Source organism: Dicentrarchus labrax, unplaced genomic scaffold, assembly GCF_905237075.1.
Source record: "Dicentrarchus labrax unplaced genomic scaffold, dlabrax2021, whole genome shotgun sequence".
Classification (NCBI taxonomy): domain Eukaryota; kingdom Metazoa; phylum Chordata; class Actinopteri; family Moronidae; genus Dicentrarchus; species Dicentrarchus labrax.
This window is the reverse complement of record NW_026136718.1, coordinates 20,446,548-20,471,823: the sequence shown is the minus strand read 5'-3', so window position 1 is coordinate 20,471,823 and position 25,276 is coordinate 20,446,548. Positions and strand designations below refer to the sequence as shown.

Sequence of the window (25,276 nt, the reverse complement as noted above, 5' to 3'; positions counted from 1 at the left end):
AAGCTGTGAAATGTAATATGTGATAAGTATGTGAGATCTTAATAGCACTTTACAGGAGAGGGCTCTGTCCTTGACAACTAGTCTCAAAGAGACAAAAGGAGAGGAGAGACTTGCTGGCCTGACGCCTGCTGGAAGGAGACCAAGATGGCTTAGAGTTCAGATGATATACATGTGCCAAATTTGAGGTGATATGTTAACCACTCAGGGCCCCAAACTGTACATGTGTAGCGACTTTCATGCTTTTATGAACTTTATTTTCACATATAACCTGATCCTTGAGAAAATGAAGGTTAAATAAGAATGTTAATCACCTGTTTATAAGTGTGATGTAAACATCTTGTGAACATAAACGCAAACGAAATCCACCACAAAATCAGAGGATGAATGCAACCTCAACTTAAAGGAATTCAATATTTTAGGAAATATGCCTATTTCCTTTGGGTTACATGAGAACATGATGATATATATGTTATATATATAACTTACAGTTAATATGAAGCCATCGCCAGCCATCAGTTAGCTTAGCATTAAAGGCCTGCCCACAGCAGAATTTCAAATGGCTAAATTTCATGGCAAAATCTAATTCTCTGACCAAGTAAAGAGTTCTATAAAATAACACTGGTTTGCAGTTATAAGGGAAATACAATATAAATGGAGTTGATGTTAGAAATGGAGATCTTTTGAAAATGTGTGCGAACTTAAGCGATTGGGTGAAAGCTAACTGATGGTTAGCGAGCTTGTTAGCTCTGACAGCTTTATTTTCCCTCCTCAGTAACGTTTTATTGTAACAAAATACCACCACCGGGGGGAAGTAAAGGGTAGAAAGGAAATACACAGAAGCTCCGTAGCTACTGACACAATAATCTGTTTCCAGGCAACCAGCAGAGATTCCAGAAAGTTTCCGACCAAGAAATAGTTCTGCACGTATTCCCCCGTAAAACCAGACCATTTGTTGTTTTGTACAGATTATACAAACAAAATAAAACATGTTTATAGGTAGATGTTGTTGGACAAAGCCAAGTTAGCCTTTTCCTTCTTCTGCTTCCAGTTTTTATGCTAAACTAAGCAGCTACTAGCTCTAGTTTCTCATTTAGTGTACAGTGTACTTCTCAACTAACTCAGCAAGAAAGTGAGAAATAGTTTCCATTTTCAAATTATTTCCTTAATAGACAAAGGTCAACATCCAACTTATTGTTTAAATGTCTTTAAAGGGACATTGTGTAGGAATTTCTCCCATCTAGCGGTGAAATTGTATTTTGCATTAAATGAATAGTGCTCTCTAGTGCCTCGCGTTTTCAAATGCGTATTGCAACTACGGTAGCCGTTATGTACCAAAAAGCCTACCTGTCGAGGAGAAAGCAGGCAACTTCAGCGTTCCTTTGAAAGTCTTTCTCCTTCATTAGCTCTTTCCACCTGGGAAAAGCTACCCCGATGTTTACCCTCGTTTTTTGAATTCTCCGGTCACGTTGCCTTTTTAATTCCCTTTTTCGGCGCCGAGGATTCCTTCTCCTGTGGCTCGGCATAAGTATGATCCTCCATTATGAACTAAAGTGCAGTGCAGACTTTCAAGTGTGCCGGGGCAGTGACAAGCGCCTCTGGTTTCAGTCACGTGACGCTGGCTCTGAACGAAACCGCGTTGTGGATTAGCTAGACAAGTAGGCTAGTGCTTTATGTCCCTCTCGGCGATTATAGTTTTTCAAAATGGCAGAACGAGCCTCCATGGACTTGCCCATCCAATGTATATACAGATAAAAAATTATTTGCTTAGGAGGATAAGTCAGATCATTGGCAGAGGTAATTTTACACCAATGAATGAAGACTGATTTTAGCTAATACAATACTTAAAACATTACACAATGTCCCTTTAAAGTCTACTTTCATTTAAAGTGTCTGTAAACACAAGAGAGACACATCTGCTTATATTATCAATTCTAAACAGATGAAACCATTTTCAAACTTTTCATTTGTGTGTGTGTGTGTGAATTTGCCTTTGGAAATATTAATGGCTGGTCCTCACAGAGAGCACAGTGAGCACAGTTCAAAGAAGATTTCACTGTAAAATCAAGTCATTAGGTGATATATCATTTTTACCAACTCAATAAAATAATTGATCAAAGCCACATCTCATTCACATCAGAAAATATGAAGAACATCTCCATGTGCATGTTGCTGTGCAAATCATGTCAAATTCTACAGTCTAATCAGCACACTATTTATGCCCCCTCGGAGATTATTTCCATTTCATTACATTGTCACTCAGCCAGCTTTGTTTGTCTGAGCCTACATTTGCCTTTGAACATCCACGGCACCTTTTGTCTGAAACTGCTGTAACGTTTCCAGCAATGATCAGATAGCACTTCTGCTATTTTTACTTCTAGATGTGGCACTGGCCCAGAAAAAATAAGATCTGAGTTGATTAGCAAAGCCTGCAAACCCTTTGTGGTGCATCTAAAAGGAGGCCTTCATCTCATGATACACAGTAGAATTGAAATATGCAGATACATATAACAAAATAACAGACTGTCATTCATCCTATTTAAGCCCACTAAGAATACCAGCTATTTCTTTGAACCACTGAATGAATAAGGAGACATTTTAAGAAACACATTTATTTTAAAGGCAACTGTCAAGTGTTTAGTCCAAAAAGTTAAGTCAAGAGTACCCTGGCACACAATGCTGTCTCCCCTTTACTCATCCTTCCACATTTATCTTTCTCCGAGAGCCCCGTATCCTGTAATTCTTTGTTTGATTTAATTTCCACCTGAAACGTCTTCTCTTCAAACTTCTTCAGAAAACCTTTAAATGTTTAAACGTTGTGTCAGAGAGCGTCCTGCCAGCCAGTAATGATGGGATCGACGATTAGGTGGGAGAGTCGCAGAGGCAGGTCAGCGCTCTGTGGAGGTCTTCACAGCATGACAAATGCTCACACACCACCAGTCACTAGCAATTACAGTTTGTAGGTGAGAAGCTTTTGCTCAGTCTTATCGAGTAGCAGAAGTGTTGCTGAGTGATGAAGAAATCAACAGTTCCCATGTGATTCAGTCAGTAGAGGGTCATGTACGCGCACACACACAGACACACACGCACACACACACACACACACATACACTTGAATAAATCCATTATAAGAGGTACTTTTCACTGATTGAAGTCTTAACATTTCCATCCGGTGCTGATTTCCTCATCTGTCGCTTGGATGAGTATCCCCCTCCCCACCATTTCCATCAGCCCACTAGTCAGTTAATCAGGCAGGGCTCAGTGTTTGCGAATGCCTCCAGTAGCTCCAGCAGTTTCCAGCCAGCCTGTGGACCAGGAGGCGGGCAGGGTGTGGCTGGATCAATGTCCTGATGTCTGGGGGAGACAAAGCTAGTCGAGACCCTGGGGCCTGCAGCCTCCCTGCTGCACTGTGTCAATTCCACTCATCTGCATTCGCTTGCTCGCCCTCACAAGCCTCTCAGCTGAAGAAATAAATGGAATCTTTGACCTGCTGGAGATCCAAATCACCTGGAGAGGTAAGAGGCAAAGTATCAGAGCAGGTTAAAGTCAGTGGATGGTAGTCTGAGAAAGTAAAGTATATGTACTGCAGCTTTAATTACAAAAGAAAACTTAAAATCACCACATATGATCGTGTTCAAATTTGGGGGGGGGTGGCTGTGTTTTGGAGGAACATATGCACATGGGGAAGCGAGCACTGTGATTAAAATGGTTGATTACCCGCAAAAGAAAAAAGTAACAGCTGCTAGCTTGTTGAAGTTCGTGCCTTTAGCGACCAGGTTAGGGTAAACTTGTCATTTTCCAATTAAATAAGTTGCAAGCTCGGAGGTTGTTTTTGTTTTCCATAGCGAAGGGGATTTTGAATACAGTAACACACAGACGGTGGAAGGAGAATGTTGCGTGAAATACGTGGCCAATGGCAGGCTTATACCCACAGTCTACATCCAGTGAGTCAGACTTATTAGCACAAGTACGGCTGACATTTGGACTGGATTATGGCGGATCACTAATTAATTTTGAGAGGGACGTGACTGACAAAATTCAACAGCAAGCCATCCAATATTTGTCAAAACATTTCAGTAAAAGCCATAAAATGTCAACCTCAAGGTGGCACTACATGAAAAGTCAGGGGATCGTCAAAAGTCAGCAGGATTTCTCCTGTGGACATCATGAATGTCTGTACACGATTTCATAGCAATCTATCCAATAGTTGAGATATTTCAGTTTGGACGAAAGTGGTGGACTGACCAGCTGGCAGACTGGCACTGCTGCTGGGAAACAGATCCTGATCATAATGACCAAAAAACAAAACTGAGGGAATATGCACTTTGTATTTTGTAAGCTTTTAATATATGGGACTCCTTAAAAATAAGATTTCAAGGAGTTTTTGTATGCTGATAAATAATCAATTCGGACAATTTGCACTGTGGTCAATTTTCCATCTATCATCTATGCTGTCGTTGATCAATTAAGGAAACTGTTAAGAACATTAGGATGTAGGTAGGATGTAGTTTGTCCTGAGTCTATTAAAAGGCCAGGGTTACAAACTTCATGAGAGGGAGAAGAGAAGTTATTTTTTAAGTGGGTCAAACTCAGGAGCTTTAATTTTTAAATCAGATACAACTTTTTAGTTTTACTGGGCACCAGTAAATTTTCTATGAACTTTAATACACACACTACTAATTTTAGCTCTGGATGAGGCCCTGTCCTGCACTCTGTACTTTGCCTTGTGTACTCTTTGCCTCTCTGACAGCAGCGTACGCCAGCAGGAGCTACAGCGTGAATTATTGAGGAAAGGCCATAAAAAGCTTAAGAATGCACACACTTCAATCTTCTATTTTGGTAATAATGATAACAGATAAACAGACTGTTACCACAATCACATAATGTACAACACTGTGTACCGAAGTGAAGGCACATAAAGCTGAAAAGACATGCTTCTTCACAACCACCCAACTTGGGTCTTACAAACGTACAGCCTTAATGGTGTTAAATGACACCAAAGTAAAAAATGTCAGTGTTTAAAAGAGTAAAGACATGAACACACTGAATAACTTAAAGCATTTACTATCCTAAAAGTCAGCAACTGTAGCGTCAAAGTCAGACTCTAGCTGCGTTAGTGTCTTTGCACGGTAATGGCTCTAAGTTATTCAGTGTTCTCTGCAGTCTCTGTGGTCATAGATCCACCTGATTCGTCTGACCTCCTGCTGGATTACACACGGTGAAACCAGACTCACCTTAATAATCAGTTCAGGATCTTTCATAGTGAAGCTTATAATGGATTTGAGTCCAGATCCATTGAGTCTCATATTTAACATTAAACACAGTGGACATTCAGGGACACACACACAAGCACACACCCCTCCGTCAGGAGCACACCTGACTGGTCTTAGCCACATAAGCTGATTATGCAGAGGAGGGACACAATTAACAGTAATCAATTTATACAACCCAGCTGTCGGTGCCAAGCAGACACTAAGGGTACAGATGGAAATGGAGCGAGGGGTTATATAACAGCAAAGCCCCCATCCACCTGACTGACAGAGAGGCGCTGCTTCTGTACCTCCACACTGGACAATAATAGACAGATGCTTGCAGTGGCGTCAAAGGAAAACTGGGGAAATCTGGACCTGCTAGACCACTCATGACATAACCTGAAAATTGAATTTCAGCCAAACTCATTGGCATTTCCTGTTTGAATCAACAGGCAGAATACCATGTCTGGGCAACACAGACAGCTCGACATCCGACTTCAGACAATGGGATGACTATACAAGCAATAGGCAACAACAAGTAGCAATTCTTTTTGTTCAGGATAGAAAACAGGATTGTTCAAGAACCTAATTTAATAACATTCCTATCATTCTTGCTAACCTCAAACCGAACTTCAGGACATACAAGTCCTCTTCAATCCAATTAAAAAAACAGAAAAAAACTAGCACCCAGTAATTTGGCTCTTTCAAACAATACTCGTGCCTTGGTGCAACCAAGTGTTTAGGAGCCAGACAGCTGCATACAAACTGACCTGTCTTGGGCACTTGGGCCAGCAGCTGCTTCAGATTCTCATATTCCATATTCATCTTTTTCGTGTCCTCAACCCTGCCACAAAAGAGGAGAACAAAAAAAGTTAAGACTTCAAAAACTCTGAGAAGAACACGTTTGAGTGACTATAGAAGTACTAATTGGCCTTTCGGAGTCGTCTCCTTCAAGTGTCTTCACCGGTTCTGCTGACTGATGGTCCCACGTATTTAAACTACTATGACACCTGGATGTTACATTAGAGTTTTTGAGGTTGTTGTGAGTTGTTTTTCAGACAAAACAGCAAGTCCAATGACTCACTGCCTTGGAATTAGCACATAATTAGTACTTCTCATGTGATGTGCAAGAGGTGGCAGAACACATGTTAATGTGAGATGTGACTGGTACACCCAAAAAAGGCCATTTTAATGTTTTACCACACAATGTTTTTTCTGTAGGGTGATAACACTAGAACTGTAGAACTTTGAAAGAACTTCTAGGATAGTAGAAAGTTGAAAAGCAAGAACATGTAGACTAATCCATTTGTTTTCATTTAAGCAGGGGGTTAACCTATCATTATATTGAACCAATTCCTGCCTAAACTGTAAGGATTGTTAAAAAAAATAAAATCTACTGGTATTCAGTTACACATTGCAGCCAGTGAAGAAATCCAAAAAGTCTTCCTATTCCCACAAGTCTTTCTCTCTGGTACCTACAAGAATGAATCATGTGTTTGCAAGGATTAGGGAACAGTGATGTGTGTCTGTGTGAGAGGGAGGGAGAAAGACAAAGAGGATGAGGGCTGCTGTGGAGTAAAGGCTGTAGAGAAGGTGTCCAATTATCCCAAAGAGAGAAAAACAGTCAGATGATGAGCATAACCCAGCCTGAGGCCAGTAACACAGACACAGACACACAGAGAGAGAGAGAGAGAGAGAGAGAGGGGGGGGGGGTCACAGACAAGTGGAGGAAAAACTCTGGCATGCTAATTTAACTTTTATTGCCTTATAACCTTTAGTGTGTGTACCTTCTCCTTGGACTGTTTTATATTGTATGTACATTTGGGAGTTGCATGTTCAGCGTATGATGGCTTTTGTCTATACCATTAAGGTCCATAAAGATAATATACAGCGTTGCATAGACACAGACAGAGTAACTATTGCATAAAATTTTGCTTAAGTGTAGATACTGTATGACAATAATCGTTTGTACCTGAAATAGAGATGGGAAAAAAAGATAGCTAGACCTATTTTTATCATCATAAACCTTATAGATAACTGACCACGGTGTTGCTCTTGAGACTTAACCTATGTATGTATGAGTGTGAACAGTCGAATGTGTTCCAGCATGCAGGTGTGTGAACTCACGGGGGGCTGCTGCAGTATTTGTTTAGCAGGAAGTTGGACAGCTCTTGAAGGATTGGCTGGCTGTGCAGGGCGACAAACTGTTCCCGACAGACCTGACAGGAGGAGGAAGAGGCAGAAAGAAGTGTACTTTGAATTAATCTTGCCAACACACTTGACCTACAAGCAAATCAGGAAAATGGATCATCTCCCAGAGTATAAACAACTTTTCTGTATGTCTTCTCAATTCCTCCTTGAATTATACAATTTTTTTTGGTCAAATACAAATTTGACCAAAAAAAAAAAAAAAAAAACTGTGGATTTGATTTATATTGCTGTTGACACACCACAGCATCACCTGGGGAAAAGAAGTGCTATTCATTTCTGTGTTGGTTGCAGGTTATTAGAATCCTCCCCATGTGTTTCCCAGGATGCATTTTAGTATGTAGAACACACTGCAAGTCTCAAATGTTTTCATTAAAATCTAGTGTGAATTTTAACCAAATTTCTAAAAAATTGACAAAAGAAAACACAAATTAATGTCCGTTTCCATCCACAACGATTAATATTATGAGATAAACAGCTGCCGGTGCTAATTCTCTAGTCTGGTGCCATTAAACCAGTGCATTGCAGAAGGGGTGCAGAATTAGGAAAAGAGACTCAGAAAAACCTGACTATTCCCTGAAATATTAGAAATCAGACACATGACAAATTTTCCATCCAAAGCCACCAGTCTGCCAACAAATCCCACACTGATACTCAAAACACAAACTGATCAGCAAATAATTGATTATAGAGCTTGATAAACTTGTGCACTATTCATCAAAAAATCCTAAACACGCAGTAATAGTGGGAGCTGTCTTGCCTTGAAAGGCATTTCTCCCTCACCAGTTTCTATGCAAACTCCCAAGAAAACCACTTTACTAAAACCCAGGCCTCTGACTATATCAGCAGAGCTAACAGGGAGGGTTTCCTTCTTGGAATATTAAATCTTCCCATGCATTACTTTTGTAGTTTAAAGGACAAACAGAACTCCTCATATTGATCTTCTCATACGCTCTCAGTCATTCTGGTTTGTTTTCTGCCCCCCACGTCACTCAGAAACCTGTTTATACTGGCAGCCTGGCAGTTCAGAAAATGGGTGGATGAAGAATTGAGGAAGGGTCAGTTGCACTTAAAAAAAGGACCTTCTTCATGTGCTTAGGTGTTGACTAAGATATTTAATATCTTGAGAATGATATTAAATATGAATGTACTGAAAGGGAACTGCTTCATTGGTTGCAACTCCTCTGAGATGGGCTGAAGACATAAAACTGACATCTACAGAAAACTGGGACTTTAAGGTAAATTGATCCATTTTATTCTATGCTGTGTCTCAGTCTGGGTCTGTTGACAAGCTAGTTTCAGCAGGCAGAGGCAGACAGTCATTTATTCAGCACAACAGGCTCTGTCTAAAGGTGCTACCTACAGCCAGCAGCCAGTAAATGTATGAAACTGTGAAAATATTTCATTTGTTTTAGTGGCTTCACAAAACCTGTCTTCTACCTAGCACTAGTGATGCTACATGTAAAATGTATTTTTATCACCAGCATCCACTGTAAAAGTACTCACAGCTTTCAAGAACACACAATCCTTCTTCTGTTCAATTCAGCAAAAATATATAAAACAAACCAACCTGGATGTAAAGGAAAGATAGAACCAGAAGAATTGAATCACGTGTCACCTTAAGCTTTAATTACACAGTAAAAACAGGAGAATTCTAAACCCTGATGATACACGATCAGACAGGTTGAAAACAGCTCTGAAAGGATGATACGTACAAGAATGGTGAAAGAGTCTGAACCGGTGGGAGCAAAAAATGATTGGACTGTAATTTGATACCTTGTTCATGGTGTCCACAGTGAGGGCGTGGGTCCAGAAACAGTCGTGAACCGAGACGAATGTCAGGTCAGCACTGAGAGGAAAGGAGAGGGAACAAAGGGTTGAAGAGAAGCCATGTTCAGGGATTGAAATCAGACAAAGAAAAATACATGAAAGAGAAGACAAGGTCATTAAAAACTGGTAGACTTTGGCAAAGGTGTATTACAGCGACAATAATACCTAAAACCATAGCGGACCTTCATGTAAAGCCAGCGTGAGTTCAATCATGAATTAACACACCTGTCAAGAGGCCAATTCTGTGAGCTTATACTGCACGGATATCATATAATGCTCATCTGAAGTGATAATTGCTTTTAAAATGAGAGGGTACATTCTCAAAGCTATTTGAGGTCATGCATACATAGAGAGTCAATGTCAGGAGCATATTTCAGACTGCCTTTAGAAACATGATTGCATGGGTTTTATGGGTTAAGTATGATATGTTAAATGATACCTATAGCAGTGGAGAGCAGTCAGCATCATGTGTGTGGAGTCCAGAGAGTGGATGAAGTTTGGTGGGAAGGCATTCTTCTGTTTAACTGTGTCTGGCATCCTGAGAAAGGATAGAAAGCATAGACATTGTATTGACAGTATAAAAAACACTTTACTTTCTGCAATGATACCTGTACTTTGATGCTTTCTAATATAAAAAGGGATGTTTCTGCCAAGTTGAAGTGGCCTCATTATGAACTGTGCTGATAACTCCCGAGCAGACAGTTTGCAAACCTTTATTTTCATTCCCTTTTTAAGTTGTGCACTGCTTGGAAGACAGCAGGTTTTAGTAACCATTACATAAAACGCACTGTACCGTTGAGGAGTTTCATAATAGTACAGTAAATGTGCAGATAAAGTAAAAGCCAGGAGCAATGTTTGGACATACTGAATATAGGAATTGCTTTGCTTAGAATGAGCCATTTTTATCTACAGACATCGCGGGTCGCCTTCCATGTAGAACTGCCATGTTTCTACAGTAGCCCACAAGGGACTAGGGAATAAATCAAATACAAGCTGTAGATAGACGGGGCATTTTATAGCCATCGTAGTTTCTCCTACACACTTCACAGCCTCTTCTCATTCCCAGGTCATTAAATACAGACACAAGCAGTGTTCAGTTAGTTGCAATCTGCAAAATCACCGCTAGATGCCACTAAATCCTACACACTGGTCCTTTTAAGGTCACAGTGAAACTGAAGTTAAAACGTCTTTATCAAACATTATGTGACTACTTTCTGATTGAAAATTGTGATTGGCTCCCTAGAAAGTGGTTGTGGCTCAGAAAACACAGCGACCACCCACACCTCCATCAGCCGCATTGTTAAATCAGGAGGCTGGGTGTGACAGAGAAATTAATAAATTAGAGCACAATTTGATTCAAACAAAGTGTTTACTGTCTTATATGAATATATATATATGAAATGCACACCTCTGACCTGGGATATCACTCTGCTACATAGCTAATAGTTGACTGTGATTTTATATGACGGGCCTTATTAGCTAGTTGCACCAAACAACATCTGATCAGATAAAGTTTTGTACAAGCCCCCATCTTTTAGACGAGTCAATAAAATATTACATTTTTAAGAAAGACAAAAGGGGATATATAGTCATTCTTACACTTCAGTTTTGTATACATTAAAAAAAAATTATTGTTCATTAGTGAGCTTTAGAGGTGCTGGTACGGGGACTTGTGTTACACTGGATAGAGCCAGGGCAGCAGTTTTCACTGTTTACAGTCTTTGTGCTATGCTAAGCTAACTGTAGCCTTATATTTACTGTACAGATGTGTCAACGTTCACATCTAACTCATCGCCAAAAAGGGAATTAGCATACAAGCAAATGTTACTTAAGTAATTGAACTATTCCTTTAACACAGGGACATTGCTGTGCTGTGGACTCACAAGGCACAGGTGTAATAAACATTATTAGTGACCGCATCATTAATATTATTAGTCACACCTGCGCTTTCTCTGCTGGGACAAGTCAAAAATGTCTGCTGTGAAAACATCTATTATTGCGCATGGATTTCAACATCAGTATCTATTTTCTACTATGTGACCCCCAGGGGACTCCGTGGTTCTGTGTCTTCTAAACAATAGTCAATATGAGAGCATACAAATATAGAAGTGGTATAAAAGAAATAGTACAAGGTAATATAAATGCAGTGCTGCTGCTACTGATGATGGAACTGGCAGTAGAAAAAGCATCCTGCCAATCTGTATCCCTATGTTCCCATTACCCTGAGCCTGTGCCATTCAAATCCTCTGGGCCTCCACAGACCAGAACGCTCTTCTAATGGCAATGGAGACAGTGTGGAGAAAGCTTGGGCCAAACCCAAAGATACACACAGGCGCACACGATGCCTGTCTGTCAGTCTAGTTTTCCTTCTGTCTGTTTTATTTTTGGCCTGGAAATGTTATAGTTTTATCTTTGTGCCTTGAGTTTAGGGCTTGAGCTTAGCAAAAACAAGATTCCTGGAAATTTATTTGCAAGCACAGTAGACTAGCTACACTTAGAACAAGACTGTCTGTTTTTCTCGTTTCCCTTTTTATTTCCCTTTCCCTCACACCTACACTCACACACAAAACAAACATGTCACCTTTAAATCCCAGAGGACTGACGTACTGGAGGTACAGTCAAAGGTGCACAGTCAGTACTCTAAGGGTTAGCAACCGCAGCTCTCTAAAGTGCAACTGTTCTCCCTATAGATAACAGTTCATGTCACAAGAGATACTGAAAGTTGGCGTAGAGCTTAGTATTTGATGTTTTTTTCCACTGCAGTTTAGAGGTCTGGATAATCAGCACTCCTCTAAAGATGAGAGGGATGGAGGAAATGGCAAGCAAAACGAGGGCTGCTTGAAGGCTGTCACTACTCCGTCTGTAATGCCATTTACATATTTAGACGCTGGACGAGATTTTATAGGATCTTTAATCACAGCAAGTGCAATTATGTGTGTGTGTGTGTGTGTGTGTGTGTGTGTGTATGGAAGGAGAAGCTGAGGAAAATCAGCCATAGCGTCAAGTTTAGCTCAGAATGTCAGCCTGTATAACACTGATGCTTTCTCTGACAGGAAATTTCAAGTTTCAGGCGAGACGACCTTTCAAAACATCATCTCTTCCTCTCAACTCAAACCCCCCTCAATCTCCCCCTCTGCTCTGGCTGTTTTTTCAGTATTCACACTGCTGGATGTGTAGTATACTTTAGATGTCAGACTGAGGAGGATGGCTGTCAGTCTTTGTCATCTCTGTCTCCAGTGCTCTCACTCCCGTCTTCCCACAACTCTCTGCCGCTGTCTCTCATTCTGTCTCTTTTTGTCCTCTACTCACCTCTATCACCCTTCCTCTGTCGTCTCTTTTAAAACTCTATCTACACATTCTTCTCTCGCCTCCCCGTCAAAGCAGTCATTCACACATCCCAAACTAGCACTTATTCAGAGAAGAGCAAAAACCAGTCGGCCTTCTTTATCCAAAAAGGTCAAATATCATCTATTGAAGTGGACTGCTACTAATTAAATGACAGGTACAAAAGGAGGCATAATAATTCAATGTGAAATCAGTATATTCACGTTAAATCTCCTCTGATCACCCTATTAACATTGAGAATGTAGCTTGGATTGCATATTTATGTAACTTGGGATGCATATTTAGCTCTATAAACCATCTGTGGGTTGAAACTCTGCTTAAAAAGCGACACATGGACGAGATAATATGTATATTTTCTATTGCTGGCATGTGTTTTTACTGTTTTTTACTTGGACCATCACTATATAACTAATATAACCAACTGTCTTTTCGTCATGTTGAATAATACATAGTTAAATAATGCCACCTGCACATTTCATCATAAAAACTCATTTGGAATCTATTTTTGACCATTTCTGATGTGTTTCTAGCTGAATCTCATATCTTGACTTATTGGATTTTGTCACTCAAAAGGCCTTTTTCTTACATAATCCCACCTTTTACATAATTTTCTCTGGTTAATGAGTGTATTTTGGCAGTGATATGATTGTGCAGTATTATGTTCTATAAATGAAGCTTCTGGACAAAATAGATGAAACTACTTTTTCTTCCATCTGAAACTGGAAGTGTAAAACTATGCTTTCAAAGTAGTTTCAGAACTCTGATGGCTTTTCCTGCTTTATGACAAATGCAAAGTTACGTCCAAGTTTGAGTGGGCAATCAGTGAAAATATCCACTGGCGACAGGGCTTTTGTGCAGCTGAAAGTATTGAAAATGGAAGGTAATTGCCTCAAGGGGAGCTCTACTTTCTAATTCCATTCACCTCTAAAAGCTAAACAAAGAGTTGTCAAGACTGAAGCCACATTTTGAAAACCTGAGACAGAAAACTCACTCCAGCCAAAGAAAAAAGAGACGAGCTAGAAACACAAGTCCTCTCACCAGCTATTCTCTGTCTTTGTTCCAGGTCACTAATATGACATATTAGAGAGAATAAAGTGGTAACATTACAGCTGCTGTGGGTCAACTTTAGTATGAGAGTGGAAAAACAGACAGAAACAGGTGTTAACTGCAGAAAGACTTACTCTGTGATGTCATGGTTGATACTGATCTGGATAGTTTGAAATGCACTCTTCAGCTGGAAAGGACAAAGAAATTGAGCACAGCATTAGTTCAGACAGGCCACGAAAGTCAAGCTCAGTTCACATTGCAGCTACATCAGCTGATCGCAGCTGACCGTAAACACACATCAGCTGATAGCTCAGCTGATTCCCTCCTCAGCTTCCGATTGGGAAATTACATACAATAAGCTGATAGCTCAGCTAATACCTGTCAAGCATCCAATTGGCAAATGTCATTCAGGGAGGCTTATTTAAGGTGCTTTAGTCTGCCTACCCCTGCTGCTTCCTCTGCAAGCTGCTTTGCAACCCACCTCCACCCCAGCTCCTCCTTGTATGCTGTATGCTGTATCTGATTTAATCATTGATGCTTTCTCTGTTCTGTAGCCTGGGGGGGGGGGTCTTTGCTGCAGCGCTCCTTGTCTTAAGCTTCCCTTGCATGCACATGGAAGGGCAGGGAGGTGTGCTCTCCCAGAACAGGTCCCAGAACAAAGCCATACTGCCAAAAATATCCTGACTGAAATGAGAAGGTTAATTATCTCAAGCCCAGCAGGCTGATAATGGTTGTAACAACTTCAAATGTGTGTCTGAATTCGAAATTCAGTATAATGGTAAATGTTCCTTAACATCATCGATGATCACAAACCCACTGAACTGTCACATGAGCCTGATACAGCTTCACAAAAGTCTTTCAGCAAGGAGCCACAAAATATTAGGGCTGCAACTAACAATTATTATCATTATGAACTCATGGGACAGTAATTTTCTTGATTCATTGTTTTGTCTTAAAATATCAGAAATAAAAAATAAATGTACATACTGAAAGCCCAAAATATTCATTTGACAAAAGAAAAACAGAAAATCACACTGCAGAAGCTGGAACCAAGGAATGTTTGGCATATTTGTTTTAGCTTTGACTTAAATGATTTATGGATTATCAAAATAGCCGTCTACTCATTTCCAGGGTTTGGATTGATTTATCGACTAATCTAATTCACCAGTACAAAATCAAAATGTGAAACATGTTTTTTTTAACTTTGAAGCATTATAGCGGTTTATGTGAAACATCAGGTATCAAGGGCTTAAGATAAAGAAGAAGAAAGTTAGAAGGATGAAAACTGGAATGCAAGAAAATATCCAACTTTGTGAGCACAATGAGTTGAATATGAGCTTTAAAAGTATTATATTTGAAGTTGGGTGTTGGATGTGTTAAAGGTTTCCACAAGAAGCGTTAAATTAGAATGTAGAAAAGGTGAAACACCCGGTTCATTAGCCCTTAACATTTCGCAGATTACAAATTCAACACAACAAAACCATAGCTGACATGAGTCATTTTCCCTAATGGACATTTCAAAAAAGTGATTATATTTCATGCTTCATACTATAATTGGACATCTCAGATATTCAACCTACCTGAGCCGAATCCAGGGTAAAGGTACATTAATTTTCTATTAAAACATGCTTGATAACACATATAGAAGTATAATTATAACATCCTTCCATTCATACACATATCCATCATCCAGCTGCTTATCTAGGTCAAGAAAGTTGTGGCAACAGGAAGCCCACAGAGACTCAATGCAAGCTACTTGACCCCTAAAGGCTGTGACTGTGGTTTGAAGGTTCAACTCTGCTTTTCTAATTAAAAAATAGCTGTTGTGGAGCGCCTTGGTAGCTGAACAGCTACTGCGCATGCTGCATGACCACAATGTCATTTCCAGCCAGCGACTTGTGTCATGCCCACTTCTCTCTCCTGATTTTCTGCTTCACTCTCAGTCTGACCATTAACGCTGAAAAGGTCCCCCAAAATGGTTTTAAAAATAGCTGTTGTGGTCATCTTTGTAATGGCAGGTGCAGGCCTTTATTGATCAATTAATAATATAAAATAATATAACATTTTCAAATGTGGATTCATAGCTATTCTATAAAAATGTCATTACACTATTTCAGTAGAAGTCAATTTTTTTACAGCATCCTATGTGTGCATATTTTTAGTGTTGCTAGAAAACTCTACTAGAAAACAGATTAAAGTGAGCTGCATTATTTGCGTCTAGGTGGCAAAGTGCTCATCAGGCACAGTACTGTGAATTGTTGTAGGTTAAACAGTCTGCTGAGTAACAGAAGCTTTTGGATCAGAGAGCAGTGCGTGAGCACTTTAGAGTGACCTCATCATGCCCGGAACACCTCAATCACTTTACTGGTTTCTGTAAGGATTCAATGAAATGGGGACTTTGTTTCCCAGAAAACTGTTGCTTGTCACCTGGAAACCAGTGAATCTTTAATGGCGACCTCATCCTGCACAAGTAAGTGTAAACAAAGCCCCAAACAATAAGACCATCACAGTGTTTTTTAGATATCCCACCCCTCCCTCTGGTTCTGCTTAACTGATGCGTTTGGTTTGCAGTTCAAAATGATCCCTCACTGTGTTATATCCCACTCTGAAGTCTTATTTGAATAGGAATTAAGCTAGCAAAGATACTATTTCATGGGGCTGTGTTTCATGGGGCTGTGACGCAGTTTGAGTATCACCTTTTCTCACCTTACGCACACACATTTGGACACATCTAGATAAGCATCTATATGTATATACACACATATATGCATCTATACCCGGATAGGGCAGGAGGTAGCATCAGTTCATGGTGACGCTTTTCACCACGGACAGGAAAGAGATGGAAAAGAGAGGCAGAGAGAATAAAAAGATAGAAAATTAGGGGAAATCAAGCGGAGAAAATATCCAAGCAGGGGAATCCCACTTCAAAAAATAACTAATTTAAGTTATTGCTAACGTACCAAGAGTATGCTACAAAATTACAGTTTATTAAGAAGGTGGTAATCAATCATGGTGATTCATGACTCTATTCAATTTAATTAATTGAAGAAAAACTCGAAAGGAAGGGGGGTGGCAAAGAGCACACATTAATGCAAAATATGACCTCATCAATTACACAATCTCTACTAAGATAACAACTTTAGAAAGTAACTAGTATAGGACTTTTATCAATACAACCCCAGTGACCAACCATCAGTGGAAAAGGAAGGATAAATTAAGCACAGCAAGCTATTTGCCAGTCTTTTCATGCCGAGAGAGCATCAGGCAAATACCTCCCTTTGATCTATGCTGTTTTCTTCCCACCATAATTTTTTTTTTCTTTTTACACACTCTCTGAGACCAATGCTCAAGCTTTTAGTTCCTAGTGGAGGGAAGACTTAGCACTCTAATCTCCCGAGCCTTGAGGGTCCATCAGCTGTGCCAAGGCATCTGTGGCAGGGCAGTCTTTCCCTGACCCTTGGAACCGTGCCTAGGTGGGAACGACAGGCTACTATCAGGAAAGAGATATGGCTGGCAACAGGCTGCCAACTCCTTGTCAATGTGAGCACTTTGCATTAGACTGTTTACCTTGCATTCAGCCTACACTAATGAGTCTGAGAATCTCTGTGTCTGTTGCTGTCCCTGAACACATTTTCTTCTTTCATTGACGGAACAGCTTTGATGCAGAAATGTTTTGCCATTTCAATCAAGTTATATTCAGCGCACTACAAAAACTAAGATCTATCTGTACTCTCAAACAAACGAGTGCTTTGATTGTGAAAAGTCATTAGACATCGTAACTATTAGTTTAAAAAGGTTTACATGCAATAACATTAATGAATAAAAAAATTTGTTCAAGTTTGTTCCCAATTAATTTGCATTCAGTTCTGTGTTTCTGGGTTAACAACGTGGAATTGCATCACAGCCAGGCAAAATAAAAAAACAAAACAAATCAATTGATATTTGGGTGGCTCAGTGATCTAGGGTTTACATGACCTGTGTTTGTGTAAGGGTAAGATAGGCAGAAAGAAAGAAAGTAGATGGATCAAGCCATTGACTTGACTGCTGGATGGAGTCTTTGGATTCAACTTTCATAATGCAAATAACTCCTTAAGAGTCTTTAATAACCCTGTGTTTGGTGCTACATGTACAGCTCTTTTATTTGATCTTGCTTGCTTCTCAGTGGGATGAACACTGAGGACACACAGGCCCTTTGAAGTGCACATCCTTCCACAATTCGAATTATTCCCCATTCAGCTTCATGCTCTTTCTGTGTCTATAATGACCTACTGGAAAGCTGGAAACCAAGCATTCCATGTGCAATGCTCTCTTGGGTGCTGTAAAGGTTTTAGGATGAGCGCAACATCTTGTGGGCCCTGATGAGGAGGTGTTTTCACACATTTAAAAGGGAATAATGCACCCTACACTGTGCTATGTCTATGAATCTGGTAATTGATTTCTGTTAAGTCAGCATCGACAAAAACACTGAGCTAGAAATTGTGGTATCAAGACACCCATTTCATATCCATATCAGGTGACACTTTTTGAAATTGTTCCACTGAGTGTGTACACTCATTGAACATTTGTTTGAGATATAACATCCAGATGAGATTTAATTGAATGCAAGACTTACAGCTGTGAATGACTGTCTCCATATCCCAGTGAACTCACAATGGGTGCTGTCAGGTAATAGTTGTTCCACTATTCAGTGCCAACGGAGCAGCATTAGGATATCTCTCTGTATAGCCTTACCACTTCAGTCTGTCTCTCTGCTGTTTTTAAGGAGACTTCTAAATTCAACAATACAAAAAGTCTACATAAACCAAAATATTGGACAAATAAAAAACTTGACTTTGATGCTGGATGGAAAGTTGCAGGGTCAACAAGGTTAATGTAGTTTATCTTGAGGGATGCATGAATGTCTGTACCAAATGTAATGGCAATCTATCCAGTAACGTCAGTGACTCACCAAAAGCATTGGGATATATTGTCTGGGAGCACTGAATGTCTATTAAAAATCTGTGCCAATCCATCAAGTAGATGTTAAGATACCTTGCAGAATAAGCAAAAACATTGACCTTCTGATAACACTAGTGGAAAAGATCAGGATCAAAGGCAGTAGGATTGATCCTCTGGGGACCATGGATGATCAGCACCATATTATATGATATTTCTATATGACAACCCTGTTGTAAAAATTAAATGCATGCATAAAAAAAGGCATGGATATACAGAGATTAAAAAGACACATGGATCAAAGTACATTAAAGCTATCTTCAGGCAGCCAACAAGCTACTCTGTGTGGTGACTCCAGTCAAATACTTGAAGGTCGCTGTGTGATGAATGACAGAATCACACAATGATCAAGAAATGGTTTTAAAATAGAAGCATAGTGTGGTAAAACCCCATTAGATTCTGCCATGGCTGCTATCTCATCCATCATTGCTCTAGGAGGACTTGTGGGGGAAATATGTCCATCATTCCCCTCTTTACCTCCCCTCAATGTGTCCTAACAGATAGGTCAGAATAGGGAAAAGAGAAGCTGTGATGTGAAAAAAAAGGTGTGAGGGTGAAAGAAATGGAGGTTACCTTTGGTGTGAGTAATGGACTGCCACGCTGTAAATGAGGTCACTACCGTATCCCGTGCTCCTGTTCATTATAATGCATATGTGAGTGAATTGTGTACAGGACCTGACTCAATTCTTGAGGCTATTCTGAATGAGACCTTGACTGACCCTGCTGCGTGTTTGCGGGGGAAAAAGCTTGTGTAGTGTAAATCAGAGTTGCAACACCACTAGTCATGGATACAGCAGCCATCAATAACCAGTTACAAGCCATGCTGCCAAGAGGGGAATCCCCGTTCATCAAATTGTGGTGAAAAAGTGGTGTCACCTATTTAAGGGGCAACAGCTCTGCCTTACACACACCTACTTTCTCTGCTGTTCCGGGTCACCAGGTCCTCCACCTTGCCTTCTCCTCATGAAGACAGCCACACACAGCCACACACAGCCACACACAGCCACACACACACACACACACACACACACACACACACACACACACACACACACACACACACACACACACACACACACACACCTCGCCATCCTTCCAGTGAACTTTTCCAGACCTTCTTTCTACCAAACTTTCTTTTCCTACCACTCGGGGGTGTCCTTGATAGTCAAACTGCATTCATGATTTCACCCCAAAATGCCACAAGATTCTGCAAGAGCAACAAAACACCATGCTACCCCTGGGAATGGCTCATTTCTGTTCTGGGGCTAAAGGAGGCATGGAGAACATCATGTCAACATTTAGAAATATGTAGTTCCTCAGAATTAGAATGAAAAACTGACTCATTCTGACTTACAGGCTGCAGTAAGTCTGCTGCAAGTCTGCGGCAATCCTTCAAAATTCTTATATGGGTTTGTTATTAGTAAAATGGATGGATTGGATGGAAAAAACAAAAAAGCGGTCTCAAAGAGATGCAGATCGACCACAGGACATATGTTTCATCCAATCACCTGCAGACTTCTTGGAAGTGCCTGCCCTGTTCCAAACAGTTTCTATTGTCAACTTAGTTGTGTGTAACAAACCATCTGGCGCAGTCAGGTTACAAATCGACTACAAAGATATGGAAGACAACCACAAAGAGATGCAAGACAACAATGAAACAACTACAAAGAAACACAAAACAGCCACAAAGACACTCAAATCGACCACAAACCAACACAATGAGATGCAAAAAAGTGTGTCTCTTTCAGTCTGGGTGTCTTGCTCCTATGTAGGATGGATGGCATGACATGTCTTTTACATGTCCATGCTACAATCAGTACAGTATTAAAAAAATGATTCAAAAGATATTAACTAATATGACTTATAACACATTATATTGAACTATTTATTAATGTTGACAGGACTATTTTTGTATTGTTTTAGACCCCAGGCAACTACTTTTTGACATGTTTTGTACTATACCAAAAATAAATTATGCATAATGCTTAACTGACTGACAAAAACCCAATTGATTCTTTCTATATTCTAGAGGACACTAGATCACAGGCTTTTAGTCACACTATAAACTCACAAATCCAGTCAAATCCAGCCAATCCAGATGACAATTCCCTTGTGTCACCATCCACTGAGAGTGAGATTTCACTGTAACCTTGCCTGGGAGGGAGAATGAAAAATAAACACGGAATCTGAGCCAGAGTGACCTATGATCCGATTAATATCTCCCAATCCTGTTAAGCAGCCTCCCTGATGTATGTTCATGCTCCATTCAGCTACTCCACCCTACTCTAATTTCCTCACCTCCCATCAGCCATGGAAAATACTCGATTACACAGGTACTCATCTCTGTACGCACTGAAAGAACTGAAAAGAACCAACAAACAAAAATGCAAAGATGCAAAAACATGCACACACTCCAGTGTGATTATGTGATGCTATTGTAGCTACTTTCTTTCCACTTATTGGTTTTCCTACTGTGCATCACACTTCATCTTCCTGTTCTATCTAGAGTCTAATTACTAATGACCCCCAGAAACACCGTGGCCTTGGATTTAAGAAGCAGAGAGGAGACTGGGAGATTGAATTTAATCCAGCTATGCAGGGAAAAGGTGACCTTTCTGCAAGTTAGTTTCATTTTTGTTGCCCAGTGATGCAACTGGATTAGAGAATTATTGCAGGGGATGAAGAAAGTTATCTGTGAAATGTAAGCTAAAACCCTATTCATCCATAAGGGAAGGTTTTTAGGGATTGGAAAAAAAGCACATGCTAAACAGCTTCCTTGTCCCTGCTGGACATAAAAAAGCAGATCAAGTCAAGGGAATGCGCCCTACTATACCGACAGAGAGAGATGCACCCTCAGGGGACCCACCATCTGTCACCCTCACTCTTTTGCACCTGCTTGTGAGGTGTCACTGCCCCTCTAAGCCAACCTTCTGCTTGATGTCATACTAAAAGAGCAAGCGTCATGCTGCACCAGTCCATGAGCCAGCCGCCTGTCTGTACTTGGCATACGCTATATGTCTGTCTCCGCCTTTTACTTAGTTAATGAGCTTAAGGATATAAAAAGGTCAACACTGATTTTATACAGAATCATCACACACACATATAGACCTATGCATGCAGACAGACAGACAGACAGACAGACAGACAGACAGACAGACAGACACACACACACAGACACACACACACAGACACACACACACACACACACACACACACACACACACACACACACACACACACACACACACACGTTATCTGCGCATGTTATCTATAAGACGTGCTACTGTCAGGGTCTCCATAGTGACGGGGAACTCTAGTGATGTTGTTGAGCTCCACTAAAGTTGGGCCACTCACAACAATCACAATACACCATCAGTGGTGTACTCCTGCACCAAACCTATCGAGACTTGGAAAGCCCAGCTGGGACATTCCACCCGCAAAGCATTCGGTACTTAAAGCTTCCTGATAGGTTGGGTGTCCTGCATATAAGAAGACTGAGACAATAATTATTTTAGGGAGTTGGATTTCCTGTGGTGCAAAGAATGAATGAAAGATGAGAAGTGAACATTGGGTTTTACCTAAAAATAGTTTGCGGCCAAAACAAAGGGATGGGTTATGGACACACAAACACACTAAACACAAAGCCAGACTACAATATATCTCAACAGCTCACTTTTTGGCTTTGAGATAGTCTAGAAAAGAAATCCGCTGAGCCCTGACCGGTCATCAGTCTGTCACAGGACTACAACCATTAGAGTCATAATTTTTTTCCCCCATGTAGAAATCCTGAAGCACTTTCTGAAAACCAGGAGAGTCCACTGAGTACTGAATGCATCTAGTCATGTTCATGTGTGAGCCCAGAAGACCACTTGTCAATCATCAATCAGCTGAAAAAAGGTTGGACAAATTGCATGCAAAGTAGTTTGGTCTATTCAGATTGGCAGTGACCCTAATTCAAGCAAATGCTTATTGAGCCTTGAGCCTTGCCAGATCACAGTGAGTGAAGGAAATTTGTGGGCTGGCTGTGTGGGGACAACAGCTTGTTCTCAGAGGATAAAAACATTGAATTTTAAGATTTATAGCTTGTTATAGGTTGACAGCTTTTAGGAGAGCTGCCGTTCTTAGTCTTCTTATATTCGTGTATAAATACTTACTCAGTGCATATTTGTGTAAGCCTACTATATGCCTCCAATTTAAAACCAACCAACCGACTCACAGCTAATCGGCCAGCCTCATTTATTATCAGCTTCATCAGAAATTCCATCAAAGTCCAATGAAATTTGAGGAGTGGAAATTACACTGTGGAATTATGATAATAGTTAAAGTAATGATCCAAAGCACCTTACTACCTCATGCAAATATTAGAGCAAGAAGACAATAATGGGTCAAATCTAACACATTACACAACTGCACTAAGCTGGTACACATAGGGGTTTCTATTCTTGGTCAGTGTGTCAAGAGAGAGATTAATGAGTACTGTATATAGTTGTACTTGTGTGAGTTAAAAAGTGTATGCAGTGTATGCTATGAAAAGGTCAGTTGTGGAAGTATTGAGAATGTTGTGAAGGGTGAGACAAAGAAGAGGAGCACGCCAAACAGGCGAAGATACAAGAGGAGAACTTTCGAAAGGCCAGCTGGTAAATTCTGAAAATACAGAAGTAAGGACGGGCCTGTAATGGGTGTGGCGCACAGCATAAAGATAAGCCAAAGAGGTAAAAGCCCAGCGTCAACTGACATTAATTCTAATACCAATTTTACAAAAGCAGCTACAGAAATAGCACAAAAACTTAAACCTCTCCTTGAAAATGCGTGTGAAATTATGTGTGAAATCATGCAGAAGCTCTGCAGTGCAATGGCTGACAGAAAGTGGAGTATGTCCAAACAATTAATCCTACACAGAGATAAATAAATTTTATTATAACTGTACCACCACACATGCCTTACGAGGAGACTTACCACTTGGCTGCGTGTTTGGTGGTAGGGCTGAATGATGGGTAAACCCAGGGGTGTCATCCACTCCACGGTGTGGCCAGACTTGGAGATGAACCTGGCGCTCTCTGTAAGCCAATCCTGCAACACATGGGTTCAGAGGTAGAGGTAAAGGTAAAGTGAGGGCACACACTGGATTTAAGGGCATTCTTATTTGTTGTTGTGTTTGTAAGTGTGTTTATGTGGACAACATAGCAATAAAGTTCATATCAGTAACTTCGGACAGTTGGGTGATGAAGTTTTCATATTCTATGGGGTGGAGTGTTTAATAAAAAATCAAGACACTATGGTGCATTTGGAACAACAACAGAAAATAGAAACTTTCTCTCCCCAGCATCAACAGATGATGTATGCATTTAGGTCTGCCATTCTACTTCTTGGAGCGGAAAACAATTGTTGTAAACGTACAGAGGAACAGGTGAGGAGTTGTTGCTTACTCTAAAAATTGCAAGTGCAACAGCAATGTTTGCGTAAGTGTCTGGCACAGTTTACAGGAATAGAAGTGCCTCCTCACACATGTAGGGACACCGAGAGCTGTAGGAAAGATAAATATGTCCTAGCAACTCGAGGTAGCATTCTGGCCCAAAGTTGCTCCATTCGTCATCATATACTTGCTTCCTCCCCTGGTACAATGAAATAAAGGCATGAAAGCAAAGAAAAGGGAGTGAGAGATTAACCAGTGAGATAGCTATAGAGACTGACTGATCAATCAATAGATCGATAAGAGGCAGAGAGAGAGAGAGGGACAGTGAAGAGTGGACAGTTTGAAGGGAATGTATAGAGTGTTGACAGAATAAATGGGAAATGAACAGAGAATGCAGGAGAAGTCAGGGATGACAGCACCGGGGATTGATCAGCTACCTCTCGCTCACTCATACTTCAACTCACTGCTGCGAAAGGCAAGAGGATGTGACCTATTTAATAGCAGCAGGTGCGCACACACGCACACACGCACACACGCACACACGCACACACACACACACACACACACACACACACCAAGGTATGATGGGAAGGGGATTTTTCATCTCAGACTGGGCTGTCCCCACACATTCCCCAAAGGACACACACAGCAGCGGTGGGTGGTGTTTCTATTTGCTCGCCAGACTCCTCTCTGCCTGTGGAGATAATATACAATCCCCTACCAGGTGCACGTCCTAAATTTATAAATGGAGTCCATGTGATGAATGGGTGCTGTTGTCTGGGTAATAGTGAAGTAAACTAGTCATTAATAAAGATAAGATAACATCCTATATGCAGGAGTAGGTCAGTAAGAAGAAATTGGATTAATGTTTTATTCTACGTGTCTTTCCTCTGAAGTTTTCTGGAATGCACAAATGGAGGCCAAGTTGTGTTATTTAAATTATTTTAGTATGAGTTTATAGTTATTATAATTTCTTTGAAAAAAGCAGTTCCATGTAACTCCAAATTAATATTAACTGATTATTGGAAACTTTATTCTTGATATACATGTTTTTTTCTGTAGACAAATTCTGCATGTTTAGCTGATCTGCTGTGCACCAACTAAAATACTCTCTCAGTTACACTCACAATGAACTGGAATTAATTAAGTGTGTTAACTGCCTCCCTACAATTACTACCAAATTACAAAG

At 40.4% G+C, this 25,276-nt stretch overlaps 1 protein-coding gene across 1 annotated transcript in view; it reads right to left on the bottom strand.

The window, feature by feature from the left end:
* Window positions 1–2,593: 2,593 nt before the first annotated feature.
* The window catches only part of polrmt (polymerase (RNA) mitochondrial (DNA directed)), a 46,688-nt gene continuing 24,005 nt past the window's right edge, over window positions 2,594–25,276 (bottom strand). The window contains exons 15-21 of the mRNA XM_051375497.1: window positions 23,631–23,744; window positions 13,814–13,866; window positions 9,727–9,825; window positions 9,234–9,306; window positions 7,377–7,468; window positions 6,020–6,093; window positions 2,594–3,504 (exon numbers count right to left, since the gene is read on the bottom strand). Coding sequence (XP_051231457.1) covers window positions 3,455–3,504; window positions 6,020–6,093; window positions 7,377–7,468; window positions 9,234–9,306; window positions 9,727–9,825; window positions 13,814–13,866; window positions 23,631–23,744 — 555 coding nt within the window. The 3' untranslated portion in view covers window positions 2,594–3,454. The remainder of the gene's footprint in view (window positions 3,505–6,019; window positions 6,094–7,376; window positions 7,469–9,233; window positions 9,307–9,726; window positions 9,826–13,813; window positions 13,867–23,630; window positions 23,745–25,276) is intronic.